General features: G+C 42.0%; 1 protein-coding gene across 7 annotated transcripts; it reads right to left on the bottom strand.

Moving 5' to 3' along the window:
• Nucleotides 1-17,729, bottom strand: MDK (midkine). 7 transcript variants are annotated; one of them, XM_087951308.1, is made up of 5 exons: nt 17,530-17,729; nt 3,576-3,655; nt 2,662-2,823; nt 1,991-2,152; nt 1-1,017 (listed from the first exon to the last, which is right to left on the bottom strand). In XM_087951308.1, exons 2-5 carry the CDS (start codon nt 3,652-3,654, stop codon nt 992-994), a joined length of 429 nt encoding a protein of 142 aa, XP_087807434.1. In that variant the 5' UTR covers nt 3,655; nt 17,530-17,729; the 3' UTR covers nt 1-991. The 7 variants fall into 7 exon arrangements, with proteins under 7 accessions (XP_087807434.1, XP_087807432.1, XP_026527035.1 ...); XM_087951306.1 differs by having other exon boundaries at nt 17,322-17,549; XM_026671250.2 differs by having other exon boundaries at nt 17,326-17,549.
• Nucleotides 17,730-19,886: the final 2,157 nt, after the last annotated feature.

Raw genomic sequence — 19,886 nt, 5'->3', positions numbered from 1 at the left:
TTTTTGTAAAAAGATCTTTATTGGAAAAGGGGGGGAACTGTGAAAAGCAGAGGGGGCTTACCCAGCACCAGTAGAGGAAGGAAACGCCACAGTGTCCCAGCAGGAATATAGACAAAGGAGGTCTGAAAGGGAACCAGCTTCATTGGCTCTGAGGGATCCTTTCCTCAGGCTGAAAGGGAAGGCAAGGAGTGTCTTGTGGGCAGAGAGAGCAAGCAAGCACAGTTCAGTGAGGTTAATCAGCCCTGCTGCTCCTAAGATGGGAGGGCTGCCTATCAAGAAACATATGTGCATTAGAGATGGAGAAGGGAAGGGTGTTTGCATGCCAGGAAGTAGGCACTTCTTCCATGGGAAAGGGAGTGCAAAGCGATACCAAAGAGGCCTGCATTTTCCTATTTATACACAGTGCTTCTTTTAGGGAGGGTAAGACAGATATGATTCCTCATCCCATTTCTACTGTAATTTCTCTCGCATGCTCTCTCATTCCTTGAAAGGGTTTCCTTGGGTGCCTTAAAAAGAAAAGTTTGGTTTATGACCGGAGGAAGTTATGTGGACCAACCACGGGCATTGCTAAGATTGCGAGAGGCTGCCAAAAAGCCATTTGGCTTGGACAAAGAACCCTAGAGGTGGAGAACTTTAAGCAAGACGTTGTTGCAGCTGAGCCCATTTCCAAACATTGTGCTGCATTTCAGGGAAGCAAACCAGAGCAAAGGATACTGGGACACACAGAGAGAAGAGAGGACAAGAGGCAGAAGAGAAGAAGTTAAGGGAAAGGCAAGCAACACCTTCTTTAGGAAAGGGTGGGCTTGCTTTCTATAAAATTAATGATTAGAAATGGTATTGCAGTTACAGATAAGGCTGTGCGGGCTGAAGAATAATGGGGTTTGGCAAAGTATTGCCAAGCTGGGAGGGGCCAAGCTGCAGCTTCAAGTGGTGTGTGTCCAAGTGGGTTCAGGCACCATGCCCTGAAGACGGTGGAGCTGTATCCATCATACTAGTCTTTCCCCTTTCCTTTTCTGGCTGTATGAAACAATTAAGGAGGAAGAAAATTAGCACAAGATATTACATGGAGACTATATTCCCGCAACACACCAACCCATGATTTGCATAAAAATCAGATATTGAATAAAACACACTTTGCTGGATCTGTCCAACACAAGAAACCATAAGTAATCATTTCAAGCTATCCTAACAGGGTTCACATAATCTCCAAAGAAACCATAATTTATTTGTGTTGGCAGGTTTAATATTACTGCAACATCTGCTTTTCCAAAGTTGCCAACTGATTACAGATCACCTGACCCATTCTGACTATCCTGGCACACAAACAAGGCCACACTTATTTTGGGCCTCCTGCACTCCCAATCTCTGTGGGAGAAACTTAAGATGTTTGGACTCCTTTACATTTCCCTCCATTGATGCCCACTAGATATGGAGAACCTACAATTACCCGAATGCCGGTTGGGAATTCTAGGCATTGGAACAGGACTAGTGATACTGATTGCCCTTATCTTTTCTAGCTCCCACTGTGCCTCCAGGAGGCCCTACAGAGAGAAGAAATGAGGATTGTGGGTATCCTCAAGCGTTTTGCGCACAATATGGGCACATCCATATTGCTTTTTCAGCAACAATGGTTGTAGTAGTTTGCCTACTCCTGTTGTGCACTCTCTGCCATGGGTAGCTCTCCTTCGTATCCATAAAGATCCCTGGCCAATTTCGTTTATAATGTACTTTGAAGAGCTACTTTGTATTTTGTAGCTCTTCAAAGTATGTTATAAACAAACTTGGCCAGGGACCTTTATGGATACGAAGGAGAGTGGAAAACCGATCATTACCTCTTTAAGCAAAAGGAACCCTAAGCAATTATAATAAGAACCATGAATGGCAATCAGCCACCCACGAATTCCTAGCCTTCTAAATGCTCCATTTCCATTCTGGTATCACCTAGCGGCATGCAAAATAAAGCACCAAATGCTTTACCAAATAGACTGACCTTTGGATTTTGACTTGGTCTTGGGAGAGCAGGGCTTAGTCACTTGAATAGTTTCCTGGCACTCGGCATTGTAAAGAGCTTTCTTCAGAGTACCAGAACGGGCCTTCAGACCTGTTGCAGGGTCACAGCCACCCCAGTTCTCAAACTTGTACTTGCAATCAGCTGGGGGGGGGGGGAGGCGAGAAGTAAAAATAGTTAGATACATGCAGGAGCCACACCAGCTGGACTTCCCCTCACCACCCGTTTTTCTAAAATAAGAAACAACCCAGATGCCCAGGAAATGAGCAGACATTTCACAAACTCATGAACCACTGCCATCCACCGCAGAGCTATCAGGACTGTTTGGCTAATGTGACAAAGGGAAGCTTCTTATATTTTTAAATGGGAAAAGAACTGCAGCTGCCAGAAGTTACAAATAATTCTTTTCTGAAAAGACCAGTTGGCCTCAGAAGCCAGAGAACATGATTAAAATGCTTTTAATATGAAAGCATAACAAGAAGCGATGGAAGAAGCCAATTTTCAGAGCCAACCAAGGCAAATGGATACTGCACAGAGGTAAGCAGTGGGCCAACATACAATTCATGGGCCGATATAAAATTCATAGTTTGGGTTTATCTTAAGTTTGTTGCATCATTCCCCGAAGTCTTCCTCTAAACAAGATGAACACTCACCTCCAAACTCCTTCTTCCAGTTGCATGGAATCTTGCATTTGAGCTTCTTGGTCTCTTCCTGACAAGTCCCCTCACGGAAGCCCACACCACAGTCCTTGCTGTTGGGGATACAAGGGCCCCAGCGCCATTCCTCACAATCGGAACCATTTTTCTTGACCTTGTCTGTACAAAAAAAAACAGACAGTCATTTCAGACTCACAAGAATTAGCCTTCCCTTTTCTTATCATCTATCCTGAACCATTAAAAGCAACGTGCCTTTCCTCACCTAAAGTAGGATGGAGGGCACTTTGGGGCCTTCAAGTTAGTACCCACCAGCAGTGGGGATCCTACCTGTTCCACTACTGGTTCGGTGATCACACGCGCACCTAATATGTGCGCACCTAATGTGGGTGCACAGCTTTCCCCGCACCAGCTGAGGCTTGCAGCACCAATCAACTGAGAGGAGAAAGAAGAGAAAAGCGCAGAGGTGGGTGGGAGAGCCGATCCTGAGCTTTGCACTTTTCTTTCTCCTCTTAGCTGACTGGATTTTTTTCCTCCTCTCAGCTGATCCTTGGAGGCTTTTTTAAAAACTATTGGTTCAGGAGAACTGGTCCAAACCGGTAGCACACCACCACTGGTACCAACTCCACTGACTGCACGGCAGCAGTTTTGTTAGCAACATTTTTGGGGAATCCTTTGCGGTTGCCTTCTTGCTAGGACTGAGAGCAAATGAGCCCAAAGGCACCCAGCCGGCTTCATGCCTATGGCTTAACTAGAACTTACCATTTCCTGGTCTTTAGCCTAGTACCCAGAAGAAATATGTTGCCTTCTGTACTTTTTAGTTTTTTCCCTGAAAGCCTCACTGAGAAGATTTCTTCTGAAAATAGACAACGGTAAATAGGGACTTACCAATCGGAAATCTGACACTCACTCACCTTTCTTATTCTTGCCTGCTTCTGAAGATACAGCCAGAAGGATAAAAACCAGGAGCAGAAAGAGTCTACGGGCCTGCATTCTGTAAGAGGAAAAACACTGAAGTCACTGTTGACATAAATATATATTCTAATCCCCAGAAAAAGAGTGAGTAAGATGGAGGAATGTGACAAAGGAGAGGGATACAATTTTCTGCTGACATGGTTCCTGAGACTTGCACAGCCTGGAATGTAAACATGCAGCAAGTTAAGCTCCCTTCATCACCACAGCAGGAAACACATCAAATGCTACAAAATCAATAATTCAAGCTGTAATTAAATTCAGAGAAAAAGGACATTTTTAAAAACAAAAAACCTGCTATTTCAAGGTCATCCAATTTCCTTAGGGCTCTGATTTGCTAGTGAATTCTTAGCATTTTAAACCTTGCACTGGGACCATCTATTTAGCTTTTTTTTTCATTCAAGGGAACAGAAGTGGATGCTTAAGATGAGAGAGATTTCCTTCTCAAAATAAACAAAGAAAATACCTCTAATGAAACATAACTTTTTGTATAAATTTGCATAATTCTAAAAACCAAATTAGGCAAATGACTAATTATGTTCTCCCCTTTGATGATATTTTTGGGGAATTTTAATTTCTATCTAATATAAATATTTGCTGTTGGGTGACTCTGCATATATTTCTTTAGGAGGTTTTTTTTTTTTTGCAACAATATGTATTTTTTAATTACACTCCTTTATATTTGTTTATTGTTTAATCTAGCCTAAAAGGGTAAAGATGTCCTCCAATTGAGCTTGATCCTGGCGATTGTATCTATAGAGTTTCCTTAGCAGTATTTGCCATTCTCTTCTCTGGAATATTTTTGTCTTCCCAGTCCAGCCTACAACTTTGTTTTCAAAGTAGTCACCTAAAATCCAACTACTGGCATAACTTTTTCAAGATCAGCCAAGGTCAATTAGATGCTGCCATCTTCTGTAGATATTGATTTACATAATTTCCTCAAAATCCTATAGAATCATTTACCTATTTCTAATATGTGCCTCTGACTTTAGTAGACAAAGCAGAAGTCCATTAAGCACAGGAATTAAATTTATTCTCACTAATCCTATTATCCCAGTATGTACCCAAACTAGTTCTTATTATAAGTTGCTGCCGAAATAGAACAGTTTCTATATCTCCTGCCCTTGCTCTCTTGTTTTGCTCAGCTTCCTTTTTGGTATGTGTTGTCCTAAGGAAGCCTCACAAGACTCTACACCAAAGGCCTTCAAACTTGGCAAGTTTAAGACGTGTGGACTTCAACTCCCAGAATTCCTGAGCTAACATGACTGGAGGAGGGATTCTGGGAGTTGAAGTCCACAAGTCTTAAAGCTGTCAAGTTTGAAGACCCCTGCCTCAGACCTTCACACACCATTCTTCGGGGGACACCCATCAATAGAAGCACCTTTCTCTATTACAAGTTGTGTCTTAAAGATCCAGCTAAGGGCCCTTTCCAATGCAGCTTCCCAAGCAGAGGACAGAAACCCCAACTTCCAAATAGCACCCCCTCTCTGCCCTTCCTAGACTTTAAATGTGGCGCAACCAAGTGGAAAACTGGGAAAAACAAACCTGCCAAAGCGGATTTATGCTGCCCCTACTTTTGGAAAGCTGGGTGGGGTCTGGTGGCTGGCAATAGCGAGGCCCTACTCCCCACTCCTCTCCATGGCTGCTACCGTCCCCTGATTTCCCCCAGTGTCTCTTTTATCTAGCGCTCAGCAGGCTACCTCGTCTCTGCCAAAGCTCCTGAGGCTAGAGAGATCTCTGCTGCCATGGAGCCTTTATGTATCTCAAAAAGAATCCATTGGGGGGAAAGAAACCCTGACAGGCAGTTTTGAGAATTAAAACAGAAGATTAAAAATAAAAGCTCATCACAATCAGATCTCGTGGGGAGCTTTAGAAGGCAAGCTGCTCCCCCTGCTGGTTCATGTCAGCCTATTACCATATCCCAACAAAGAACCTATGGAAACAAGTGTCGCACCAAATTGTGTATGTGCACACACATCCCACGGAAGAAGAGGAATGGCACACATGCACAAAGCTATGGTGCAAAGGCTGTTATTGCTCCATCACTGTTACTTTGCTTTTTTCTTCCAACTCCTCCATTACTTATTTCAGCAAATAGGGTTTAGTCATTCTTCTTTTCACAGGTTTATAAACTTCCCACATATGTGGAACTCCACAATGGTGATTCTACTTATGGGTGCAGACATAATTCTTATTTATCCAACAGTCGATCGAAGAATAAAATATAAAAGGAACAGTAAAATGTTTCGGTTGGGTCTCCCACACAAACAGAAAATGTGAGGATAAATCAGGAAACAAAACTCTTTGTTTAGTTGCACAGAAGTTGAACAGCCAAGGCATTCTTTCCCAAGGCTTTCCAGTGGTATGGCAGGGGCATGAAAATGACCAGTATATGACATGAAGCCTTTTCATTTGCTTCCTGAATGCAGAAACATGTCCATTAAGGTTTTGCTTGATTAAGCCAATTACAGTAACTCTGCAGTCATTTGCTACAAAATGGCTGGTTCCAGATCCGGAGGCTCCAACGTGGTAAGAAATCACCCACTGAAAAAAGAGGGCAATACTGTCCAATAAAGTTTTCAAGTTTAGTATTTTAATTATAAAATTCAAACTCCATCAATCAGTAAAAAGCAAGATCGTAATTTCATAAACTAATGAATAACATGCACAACTGCATCTTTTTCCTTATTCACTTTAAGCGCTATTAGAAAAAAGGCTGTTACGACAAACTGAGTGAATGCTTTCTGAGCTCAGCTTTCCCGGGGCTTGTGTCCTTGAGCAATACACCTGGGAACTGAAGAGGGCAACAACCCAAGAACATCTGGAGAGTTACCAGATGGGGGCTGCAGCTCTAGCCCAACTGCCCACAAGAGCAAGAGGGGTGAATTGTGTTTTGTTTTTAAAATAAAATACCCGATCCGTTTATGTACTTGGCATATGCAACTGCTAAATCCAGAGTTCTAAATGGATGCTAATTATGAAGCTGACTTCAGGTAAAAGGTGGTGGGCCTGGCCAAGAGGTTTGGTAGCTTTGCTTGAAACTCTATCTAAACTTCTGGTAAGGTGTTGAGAAGGATGAGGGCTTTCTGGCCTTTTCTTTCTTTTTTTGGCATCAGGTATTTCCTTTTAAGGCTTCCAACTACTCTAGAGGTATCCACTAAGCTGAAGAATCTAACCAGCACATGCTTTTCATTGTATGCAGTCACAGGACATTTAATCGGTGTTCCTCCCCATCCCAAGCAATGAAGTGGAGAGGGTGGGGAAGGGTAGAGAAACTAGGAGGTAGTGGAACCTAAATGGCATTTCAGACAAAGTAGGTTGGAAGTGTGTTCACATCCCTGCTGAGGAGAGTCTTTGGCCCCCTTTTCCACCATTGGTGAGACCGGACTGAAGCCTGCTGTGCTCAGTGGAGGGGAAAGAAGGGTGGCTAAAAAGGAAAGCACAATCAGCACTTTTGCTCCCTCCTCAACAATCCCCCCCTCCCTCCCAGGCAGGCCCTGCAGAGAGAAGGTCACTGAGGCTCCATTGGCTGCACCTGATGCTGAGAAGTTGTCAGATTCCCTCTGAATTGACCTGTCACAGAGAATTACACAGGCTGAAGGCAGACACCCCCTCCCCTCCCATTCAGCTTTCAGCCCGAGAAACATCCCCTGAGGGAGAGCAAAGTGCCTGTTAGGACACAGCCCAGGCAAACTCTCTTCAAAGGCCCCTTCCAGCAAGGGCAGCAGATCAGCCAGAATCTGAACTCAAGGCTCTGATGGCATCGTCCAACAATAGACACGCCAGAGGCTGGGTTTGCTGATTTCTTTCTTAGATGCAACAAGCCATGAAAGGCTGCGGGTCCGGGAGCTTACAAGGCACTGAACAAGCTGGCCTCATTGTTTCTCCTGGATACCAGGGATAATCTCTTAGCCCCAGGGCCACATATAAGCCAAACAAAGGCTTGGAATGCCCATGGCCTTTCCAAAGGTTGTTTTCAAATTGGGACTCCTATTCCTAAATACCACAGGGAATAATTTAATCCACAAAAACCCCATTTTGTTATTGGCCTCGATTTGATCTAGCTCTATGAATTTTGCCACCAATGCTTTGTCTCCCCAAACACCACATGCCCTACACAGAGTTTGTCTTCTGGTATATATTTCCTTCGGGAGAAATGTTGAAATCCTGCAAAAAAACAAAAACAAAAAAACACAAACCCCTGACAAACAAAATAAGTCTCACTGAATGTATTATCCGGATTGTTTAACCATAGGAACACTCCCTTTTGACTAATTCTCACATTAGTTTTGCAGGTATGACAGTGCTTCAGTACAGGGGTATTTGTACAGGGGAGGAGGGAGGGTGTTTGGTTTTTTTTTTTAGAAAAAACAACAAGATGGTCCTTAGAGCCACAACCACCATCTTAATGTTTCAACACTCCCCGAAGATGCCCTGGTGCATCATGTCTGATGCACCAGGTGCACCATGTCTGTACGTTCTGGTTTGATACTGGGGAATAATAGGCAGATATACATTTTCTTTTCTATTGCATCCATAGTGGCAGGCATATTGTCTGAAATAATTCCACATTCTCTCATTTTTCAGGAGCTCCAAGAGCAATCTGATCAAACATGTGGCAAAACCTAAGGGTTTTTTCCCTTTAAAATAGCAGCACCATGTTTTCCCCCACAAGAAGATATTAATCTTTACATAGTTCTTTTTGTTTAAATAATTTTCACTAAGGAAAACTGCTTTTCTGGATTCTCCAGATAAAGGTGTTTGATGCCCTCTGTGCAATTCTTGGGGGTGGGGGGAGGGAGGGGGGAAGGAGGATGAATGATGGTAACTAAGACAAGGAAGGAGGCAAATAATCATCTAAAAAGGCAACTGTACCTGTTCTTGAACTGAATGTTTTAACTAGTTGTCCCAAGGTCAAACAAGAAAATTCATGACATGCCATCCGATTTTCTTTAGCTTGTTAAAAACCTTGGGCAATTGATATATGCTTTTCCTCCTGCATAAAACCTTATTCTGACTGTGATGACAACTTAATTTACAACAAGCAGGGAAACATTAACTGTTTATTCTCAGTTAATCTTTCATCACTCAGATTTCCCCATACCAAACTTTTTGCTAGTAAGGAACAAAAAATGGAATTTTGGTTTCCATTTCTGACACATCCATTTTGGCATCACAATACCATTTTCCATTAAGGCAATTTTTTTTACCATAAAACCAAATTGAGGAAAATGGTTTAATGTCCATTAGAATGCTTGGATCAGGATAAATCTTGGCTTATTTTGCCAATTTTTAATGGGCATTCTACTCAAATTATTTGGTATGGATATAAGAAGGAACTATGTCTGAATACAAGTCATGCTTAGTGTATTGAAAACTGATTAAGGAGCATAGGGGAACATGTGATTAATGTTATATGTTCATAGTATCATGGTTTATGAAGATTTTGATGAATGTCTGAACTTCGCTTGTATTTTAAATGATAATAAGGCCAGCACCATCATGAGAACAACTAGTTTTATAGCATCATTTTGATTTTATCATCTTCCAATTACCACCTGACTCTTGCTTATTAAATGTTTCAATGGTCCTTCGGTGGCTTAGGGAACTGTGCTTTCCTGAACTCCTTTTTCTGGAGAAATACCTCAACTTGAATCTTTCTCTGACTATGTCAAAATCTAGAAAAGAACCACTGCTCTTGCTCCCATGAGCATACTTGGTCTTACATGACTTTTATTTCTTTTACTTCTGTCTGCAAAAAAACCCCTTCAATCTTGTAAAATGTATATACCAGGTGGTAGGTGAAACCATGAAAGGAAAATAAATTTTATTTTACTTATTTATGGGATTTGTCTACTGCCTGAAACCAGACTTGATGCAAGACCAACTTATTTGAACTAAGCTATTTATCAGTAGAAGGTATGCAAAAGATAAGCATATTATGGGCAGAGAAGCACAGGAACTCAGTTATTTTGTAAAGAGGAATGATTACCTAGGCAATCTATAAAAGCACTTTTTTCATGCCAGAATTTTGAAATTCATCATGGATCCTCCAAATGCAGGATATCAGATCAAGGTTAATGTCTTCTGAAACTTTTGGGGGATGTGATATCAGGTTCACATTACCTTTATTGTTGTAATTGATCAAACTGGCAACAATTCTTTTGAAATAAATTCAAGATAACATTATATTTCAATAATTTTAAATAAAGAGTGGACTCCAGGTACTAAGAATTCATCAGAAGTGAAGAGAAAACTTATAATGAAGCATTAATAATTAGGAAACATAAGAAATATTACTGAATTTACATTCACAAATTTCACCTTGTGTCCAGTGAAAGAAAATAGGGTACAGATACAAACAATAATTTCTATCCTCCTTTATATTTTCACTTTTAGAGGCAAGTTTTTTTTCTTCATTTCTTTAATTATTACAATAAAATTATCTATTTGCAAACCAGGAAAATTAAAATATTGGCAGTTATTCTGATGCATTCTGAAATATAAAACTATATACAGATCAATGCAGCCAAATAAAATCATTTGAGAAGATTAATATTAATAAAAAATCTAATGTATCGGCTATCACCCCAAGTTTTCTTTTCCTTCAAAGCTTACTATTTTTTAAATAAAAAGTGTCATTGGGCCTACCCTTTTCCAAATGACTCAATATTTTCCTTCACCAAAGTTTTAGTATAATTACATCTTAGAGCATATTTAATTCCTACTAGCTTTTCAGCCTTACTTGCTGAGATGAAGCTGAAAGTTGAGACATACTTTGGCAACATTTAGGATTGCTAAAGATGTGAGTAACCCTGGACTACGTCCACAGAAAACCTTTGAGTGATGTTGGAATGGGGGTTGCAGGTGCCAAGCATAATAACAAAGAGCTTAGCTTGGACTTTCTCTGCCCAGTCAAGTTTGGCAAGCAAAATCTGCTCCAGGTGCTACTTCAAAAACAACTATAGTTGCTCCACATGTCTTCTTAATCAGATGAATTCTTAGGCATGCAATGAATTCTTTCATTTGGGCTCGATACACTTTGGCTGCAACTCTTGTATTAAATTTAATAAATTCATTTCTGACTAAACCATCACAGATCTGGGCTGCAAATCTAGAGTAAAGTTAACACCTTTTAAAATCCTTTGAGCCAACAGACTTGTCTTCTTGACAACTGATTGAGCGATTAATTTCTCCCAAGATATGGAGTTTCTCCCAACATATGAAGAAGGCATCAGCAATGCTTTCTTGGAGAACATAGGTTCTTCACTGCTTGCAAACATCATACAACTGCATACTGAAGAAATCAGTATTAGATTCAGAAATCATTTGGAAGAAAAGACAGCAACCTTCTTAATGGGGCACCCATTGCTGATCTCAAAGAGAAATTTTCAGAAAGTTGAATCTGTCTAAGTTTCCCCAAAATTGAGAATTTTTTTTCAATCAAGTTCCAATAAATCAAATGTTCTGAATTTTAGTATTTATTTACTCAGTACACTTGTTTCCTACTGAACCTGGAGCAATGTGCGTTGACTCAGCCTTCCATCCTTCCAAGGTCGGTAAAATGAGGACCTAGATTGTTGGGGGCAATATGCTGACTGTAAACTGCTTAGAGAGGGATGTAAAAGCACTGTGAAGTGGTATATAAGTCTAAGTGCTATTGCTATTGTAGGGTTAACTTGTATAATTTGGTGAACCGTTTTTCAGCCACTGATCAATTTTTGCTGACTGGTGGTATATGTGAAGAAGCAGAGGCTGAGACACAAGCAAATTTTTTATCTCAGCAGCTGGCTGGCAGGAAATGCAGGAAGGTTGCTGGAGACCATGGACCACAGTTTGGGAATCATTGCTTTAGGCTACCTGCATTTCTGTTCCAAGAATTCTAATAGTTTGTCCAAAACAGCTAGGAATTTGGGGAGTCCCAAAATATTCTGAAGGTGCTAGATTGCAAAAGGTTTATCTACAAGCATGTAAGAATATAAACCTGAAAAGTAAGCTGTTAAGTATGGACATGTTTTTACGTTTGCTTTATTTATCATCAGTCTAGATTAAACATGGGTGGCTTTTAAGGACTAGTATGAATATGAAGTGAAATCTTTAACGTCCCAAACCAACACATTAATCCTGCTTTTGAGACTAGTGCACACATTTGAATTTTGGAAACATGATGTGAAGCTCCACAAAATGGCTGGTGAGCAAACTCATTTCTTTCAGGAGTTTCTACCATCAGGGGCGTATACAGCAAGGTAATCAATGCTGCTTTATTAGAATAATAGTTCTTGGATATTCTGTAGAACCTGTCTAATTTAGCACTTTTTGGACAGGTTCAGTCCAGATGAACTTTGGGCTGAAGCCACATACCACATACATCATTAGGAATAAAGAGAATGCTGAAACCTTATGCCATACAACATGCTAAAAAACCCTAAACTATCCTGTTTATTAAATATATATACATAGTTTATTACTGAAGCTCCAGATGTTTTTCCGCTCTACGACTGAGGAATTAACATATCTGGATAGAACTAGAGCCAGTGTTATTTTGTATTGTGCAGCTATCATTTGATTACTTATTTATGCTATTGTTCTTTCCTAGTTCACTAACATCTCCATGAAACTATTGTGTTTAACATTAGAGTAAAACTATAAAGACAGTTTGATGATATGTATTTAATACAACTTGTTCTTAAAGAGTTTGTGTTTTCGATTTGATAGATCTTATATTTCTAGGTTTTTTGTTTTTTTTTAAAGGAAACTTGTAAGTGTAACATTTACCCTTTCCCCCAAATAATCCAATTTGGCACGATGAACATATAGCAAAAATGGTAGGAAAAGAAAAAAAATCCAGATTCTGTTGATCCAGGCTGGGGAAAAAGAACAATTGATTTTCACAACTATATATAACTCACTTTACCTTCTCTTGTATTCAGATATATTGAGAGAATATTTTAGCATCAACAAATACTTTGGAGACTTTTCTAAATTAGGGAACACATCATATTTGTTGAGAATCTTTTAACAATTTGGAATAAAAACAGGCAAACTCCAGGACAATTTTTTAAAAATATATGGGTGCACACTTGGCAGCTAGAGGAAATCTAAGGGATAAGCGTTTTCCCTAATTGTTCAGGCTTCTTTGGAATATTTTTTTCTCCTACTCCCTTTTGAGAACAAATGCATCTTTTTCCCCCAGTCCTGTCTTACCTGTTTCTCTCTGTGTATCTCTCCCCCATCCTGGCCCCCACCCCTCCCAATCATTAGCTGCTCCTTCTCTTTAGTGAAACACATGCAAAATTGCCCATTTCCCCCATTCTTGGCTTGCAGACTTCTCAAATTTCTGGAGCCCAGAACAACTCAATAATATGCAGAATTCTTCCATTTTTCCCACTCCTGATCTCCCTCTCCCCTGAAGGTCTCTTGAGATGCTTCAGAGTCTGCCTTTCCTGCCATTTTCTCCTACTATTCTTCCTTCTCAGCCCCTTTCCTTTTCTTCACCTCTGTTCTTTCAAAGATATACAATCATTCAAAATAAGGCCCTGTCTGCCACCTCAAATCTCCTCTAGTCTGTGCAGTCACCAGAAATTAAGGTCCACTTGAGAGTTTCTCCTTTTTATTCTCCTTTGGGTTGCAGTGATCTCACAAAGCTAAATCCTCAAAAATTATTTTACTACCATCAAACTAATTTCCACTAGCCTGAAAAAGGAGAGAACTGGAAATGTTGGAAATGCATCCAGTTGAAGTTAATGAGACATTGCATTTTTCTTAGAAAAAGCACCAAACTTTGCTGCATCTAGTTTCCACAACAAAACTTTCCACCATATTTGCTCATTCCCTCCCAATTATCATGCCCACCACCTAGAACATAGAAGGTGGCATCCAACAGCTTTTGCATGGCTCTCTGATAAGCTGAACCAACACTCTTCACATGAGTTCAGTAAATTAGCCATTGCAGTTTCAAAACACCCCACAAAACAATCAAAATTCCCGACAGCATACAAGGAGAGAAAATGTATGGATTATTCAATGAAAATAAAATAGGTTATGCTCTATTTCTGATACACAGATCTGAAGAAAAAATAATTATTACTGCAGAATGAGCCTTCGAAGTTAAGTGGGTTTGTTAGCAGGCCTCTTCAACTTGGCTGAGGATACTGGGAACTGCAGTACCAAGCCAACCTATCTGGGGTATACAGGATTAGAGAAGGCCTTGATAGGGTATTATGATTGCTCAGACCCATTCTTTTGATCAGTGAGAATATTGCCTAGACACATTACCCAGGAAAATAATATGATGGAATATTTTCTGATGTATCTATTTATTAATCAAATGGGGGGGGGGGAGTCAAAAGTTACTCTGGGCAGCATACAACAATCAGATAAAACCACAGATACAACCACCACTGGTATAAAAATATAAAAATCTATGTTACGAAATTAACAATATAAAAAGCAATTATACAAAACCCCAGGCAAAGAGAAATGAAAGTGGCCATCACAATGGAGCCATCTAAGTATATCTCCAGTTTCCTGTGGGAGCCCTAGGCTTGGCAACATAACCAAGTCTTGAGGGCCTTCCAGAAGGTCAAAAGGGATGGAGCTAATCTAATTTTGTACTTTTCATTTCCTCCACACATCTAATCAGAGGCAAATGGAACCCTGAAACTGTGCATTATCAAAGAACAGTCTGGGGAAGTACATGAAAGCATATTATTAAGATATGATTTCAAAGATAGGCGAGGCAAAAGATAAACAACCAAATCTCAATACTATCATGGTTTGTAAACAAATGGCATGCCTTCCCTTGCCCATGTTAATTAATCCTAAGGACCTGAAGTTAAGCAAATTGTGATCAGGTCTAGTACGTGATACAGCATGATACAGTCATCCTCTTTCTTTTCCATAATAAGAACGCTCCATTTGGGTAGGTTTGTGGGACAAGGTTGAGGGTACTTCCTTCCTGGAACCTGCCAGGAACTCACACTCTTCTCTACATTGAAAATGATACAAGAATTTGTGAATAGAGGTGCCGCCCAGTTAAAAACGAAGGACTTTCTTCCAAAGTGCTCTCATTCTCAAGTTCTAGCAGTCCCGTGGTGAGTCGACTCCTTTTCTTTTTAGTTAAGCAGCAAGATTTTAGGAGCAACAAGATTTCCTGGATAAACGCCAGCAATCATTGAAATTTCTCCTTGCTGCATAAAATATTTTGGGTTTGTCTAAGCGAAAGTTCATAGCTTAAATTGACTAAGAACTGCTAAACCTGGAAGGAGTCTGAAATACAAATATACAAAGCAACTCAAAATTACACCAAAATGACAACGCATTCATAGTAATGTTAAGAGGCAAATCGCTTGTTACCCAATTGCTTTATGTTTGATGCAAGTACATGAATGAGATTTATACCCTGATGTCACAAAATACACGTTGCCACTTGTCTCCCCTTGTCATCTGTGAGCATCCCATTTCTTCCAAATGCTCACACCCCAATATCTATGCTTATTGTTGGCTTTGTGATGTATGGTTTTGATAATTAATAGGAGAGATTATAAAAATAAAATAGGTATAACCATAAAATAAGATTGTGCTTATAAACTGCTGTAAAGAAGATTAAAAGCTTTTTTTTTTTTTTTTTTCTTCTTCCTTGCACATTTGGCTTTCTCTTTGATTTCTTTTTATTTTATATGTTATATTAGTTTTTATCTTCCTTTTTAAAAAATAAAAATTATACTAAAAATTATCAGAAGCACCCCCCCTCCCTCCCACTCTCCACTCTTAAGTACCACTTTCAGCATTAGCCCAAATAATTAGCAGCAACAAAAGCAGAAGAATTCAGATGTAGTACTTCAGAAGTGGATGTAAAAGGCGCTTAACACAGATTTAACACAAAGCTTTAAAACCCATTCAGAGTCATAGCTCTTAAGGACCAGGTCTGTCCAGAGCTATTCATCTTGAAGGCTCACTTTTATCTCTGAGCTGGGGCTAACAAGTACCAATTGTAGGGGGACAATGTTGGCAAATCGGATACATATTCATTTCTTGTTGAGGAGCTGAGTGGCCAATGTAAGAAACAAAATGCGAGGCTAAGGCCATGCTCAAAGCTGCAAGAGATGGTTCTTGTGTTCTTACACAGTAGACTTTACCACCCTTGTGACAGTGATGTAGTTCGGGGTGTAGGATGAGGGTGAGGAGGGCTTGTTCTCCAGAGCTTGTGAGTTGGTTTCTGAATGTTTTGTAACCAGTGAAATCTTCAGTGGAATTTAGGGGCTCCATTCCACTGAAGATGTTGCCTAACATTCAGAAACCAACCCACAAGTTTGGAAACTTCCATATTTTATCATCTGAGATGATAATATGAACAGTCACAAAACAAATTAAATAAAATATGGATTAGCTTGTAAAACATGAATGAATAATAGCATAGTCAAATGATTGATTAATAATGACATTAATGTATTTAGGAATATTCGATTGACAATATGAGAATATATACAATGTAATTGTAATTGAAGACTACAAAGTGGAAGCACAAAACAATTTGTAAACCAACCGACACACTGTGTGTGTGTGTGTGTGTGTGTGTGTGTGTGTGTGTGTGTGTGTGTGTGTGTATAAAAACAATAAAACTTTATTAAAAAAAAGTTTGGAAACCTCCAAACTTTGAACCTCTACCTTCACTTTAGGGTGTGTGCAGGCACACACACACATTTAGCCACAGGTTTTTCTGATTAGCTGCTGTGAAGCCCAAGGAAAGGATGTTCCTGGTGGCTCAAGCCAAGTTAGTGCGGAGGAGAAAAGCGACAAGCAGGAAAACAACATCAGGACCCCTGAGGCTGGTGAAAAATGACTCAAAAATGGACCCAGCAAAATGGATGTTTTATTCCAACCCTTTTCTCAGTACCCTCCCCACACAGCAGATTTTTTTTTTTTTTTTTAAAGAGTTAGTTGGGATTCTCCGTCTCCCGCTGGGGGTGCTTTATTAGTTAGGCCGATTCGGGACATCCCGCAGCCTCCCGTCCAGGTGGCTTCTGAGAGAGTCTTCAAATACCCTCCGCAAAGAAAGAAAGCTCTGGCTGGAAACAAAGTTTTGGCCCGCAAAAAAGTTGCCCAGCCGCGCGCCACTTCACCTCACACCATAAACGCTAAGAGAAGGCCGAGGGGAACAAAAACAAAAAAAAAACAGGAGGTCAGGACAGGGGTGGGGGTGGGGAGAGAATTGAGAAGGATTCGGCGTCGAAATTCGACAGGTCGCTTCCCCCCCCCCCTCCACCACCCTCCCTTCGCTCAGTCAGGCGCGCCGCCCGCCACCTTCGCTCCGAGGAAGGGACTTCCAGGCTAACGGAGCATCCTCTGCCACAGAGACTCTTGGCGGGTGCAGAGAAACTTAGGGGGGACCCACAACTTCGTGCCCTCCTCCCCGACCTCCATCCAACACAGGTCGTCCTCTTTGGAGAGCCTGCAATGGAAGCCGAGCTGGAAAAGAGGAGTCCTAAGGTGGACTGAGCTTCGTCCGGCGGCTGCAGTTTGGGGAACCCTTGCAACGCAGCCCCCGGCCTGTCCTTTCGGGAGGGTCCGGGGACGCGAGGGCGGGGAGCGATTGCGCCTCCTGCCTCCTTTTTTTTTTTTTTTTGCCCCCTTCCCTTTCCCTCTCCGGCCAACCCGAAGTTTCGCGCGCGCAAACTCGCCCGCCGGACTTGCCTGGATGGATGGATGGATGGATGGATGGGATGCTTGAGGGCTGAAGTGGCGCGCGGTCCTAGGTCGGTCTCTCTCTCTCTCTCTCTCCCCGGAAGGCTGGCTCCGCTCCCACCGCCTGCCGGGCTTATCTTGCTCCCTTATTTCCCTCTCCTTTCCCTTTGTGTCTTCCAAACTAGTTTCAGCTGGTCACATGTGGACACCAACCTTGCTTGGCGCGGAGGCGGCCTCTGACGTCACGCCCAGCTGACAACAAAAGGTGGGTTTTTTTTGGGGGGGGAGGCGGGAGCCCAAAGTTCCCGCCGAGGCTCCGCCTCCCTCGTGGAGACGCTCCAGAGACAAAAGGGGCGAAGCGGCTGGAGGGCGAGCCGAAACTGGGTCCGGACGCTGAAGAGTCTCTCCCTCAAGCTATGACCCGACCTCAGTTCCCGCCCTGCCTTCTCTTTTCTTTTCCTCGTGTGGTAACGCAAGCGTGACGATTCCCAAGAGTCTGGAAATTGGCCCCGGGGCTTCTTCCGGCAGACCCCGAAAGTTTGATCTCTCTCTCTCTCTCTCAATTAATTTGCTTTAGTTGATACTGTACCAAACGTGCTTTCTGCATAAAACCTTAATATATGTTTGATTTAAAATGCCTCTTCACCGATTTTCTCTCGCAGAAAAGTAGAAATCAAATGTGGGGAAACTGCTCTGTTGGCAGCTAAGAATTTTCAATATCTTTTTGCTGCTATCTAATAAATACCTGCATTTTTGCAGTCCAGATCTGGTAATTCTAACAAAGCAACCTAGAGAAGCTTAGGAACAAATAGCAGAAAAGTTGCCAACAAGCATCTTCACATCTGATTTACTAGCCCTCAGTTTTAGTTAGGAAGGCATTTACACTTTTCTCTGGCAGTTCATGGAAAATCTCCAAATGTTTGAGAATTCTATATACACTGCTCAAAAAAAATAAAGGGAACACAAAAATAAGACATCCTAGATCTGAGTGAATGAAATATTCTTATTAAATACTTTGTTCATTACATAGTTGTCAACAAAATCACACAAAAATTATCAATGGAAATCAAATTTAGCAACCCATGGAGGTCTGGATTTGGAGTTACACTCAAAATTAAAGTGGAAAAAAACACTACAGGCTGACCCAACTTTGATGTAATGTCCTTAAAACAAGTCAAAATGAGGCTCAGTACTGTGTATGGCCTCCACGTGCCTGTATGACCTCCCTACAATGCCTGGGCATGCTCCTGATGAGGTGGCGAATGGTCTCCTGAGGGATCTCCTCCCACACCTGGACTAAAGCATCCTCCAACTCCTGGACAGTCTGGTGCAACGTGGTGTTGGTGGATGGAGCGAGACATGATGTCCCAGATGTGCTCAATTGGATTCAGGTCTGGGGAACGGGCGGGCCAATCCATAGCATCAATGCCTTCGTCTTGCAGGAACTACTAACACACTCCAGCCACATGAGGTCTAGCATTGTCTTGCATTAGGAGGAACCCAGGGCCAACCGCCCCAGCATATGGTCTCACAAGGGGTCTGAAGATCTCATCTCGGTACCTAATGGCAGTCAGGCTACCTCTGGCAAGCACATGGAGGGCTGTGCGGCCCCCTAAAGAAATGCCACCCCACACCATTACTGACCCACTGCCAAACCAGTCATGCTGGAGGACGTTCCAGGCAGCAGAATGTTCTCCATGGCGTCTCCAGACCCTGTCACGTCTGTCACATGTGCTCAGTGTGAACCTGCTTTCATCTGTGAAGAGCACAGGGTGCCAGTGGCGAATTTGCCAATCTTGGTGTTCTCTGGCAAATGCCAAACGTCCTGCACGGTGTTGGGCTGTAAGCACAACCCCACCTGTGGACGTCAGGCCCTCATACCACCCTCATGGAGTCAGTTTCTGACCATTTGAGCAGCCACATGCACATTTGTGGCCCACTGGAGGTCATTTTGCAGGGCTCTGGCAGTGCTCCTCCTGTCCCTCCTTGCACAAGGGCAGAGGTAGCGGTCCTGATGCTGGGTTGTTGCCCTCCTACGGCCTCCTCCATGTCTCCTGATGTACTGGCCTGTCTCCTGGAAGCGCCTCCATGCTCTGGACACTACACTGACAGACACAGCAAACCTTCTTGCCACAGCTCGCATTGATGTGCCATCCTGGATGAGCTGCACTACCTGAGCCATTTGTGTGGGTTGTAGACTCTGTCTCATGCTACCACTAGAGTGAAAGCACCACCAGCATTCACATGTGACCAAACCATCAGCCAGAAAGCATAGGAACTGAGAAGTGGTCTGTGGTCACCACCTGCAGAACCACTCCTTTATTGGGGATGTCTTGCTAACTGCCTCTGCTTTCCACCTGTTGTCTATTCCATTTGCACCAGTGGTCCCCAACCTTTTTTGTACCAGGGACCGGTTTCAAGCAGAAACATTTTTTCAAGGACCGGGGGGAGGGGAGAGAATCCGAGTTTGGTAGTTTGCTTGCAGACGTTTCATTACCTGACTAGGTAACATCTGATGTTGTTACCTAGTCGGGTAATAAACGCCTGCCAGCAAACCACCAAGTTCAGGA

This window comes from Notechis scutatus, chromosome 1 (genome assembly GCF_049901735.1).
Source record: "Notechis scutatus isolate UNSWTSFEM ecotype Mainland chromosome 1, rNotScu1.2, whole genome shotgun sequence".
NCBI classification, from domain to species: domain Eukaryota; kingdom Metazoa; phylum Chordata; class Lepidosauria; order Squamata; family Elapidae; genus Notechis; species Notechis scutatus.
The sequence above is the reverse complement of the archived record's forward strand: the minus strand, read 5'-3'. Positions and strand labels throughout refer to the sequence as shown.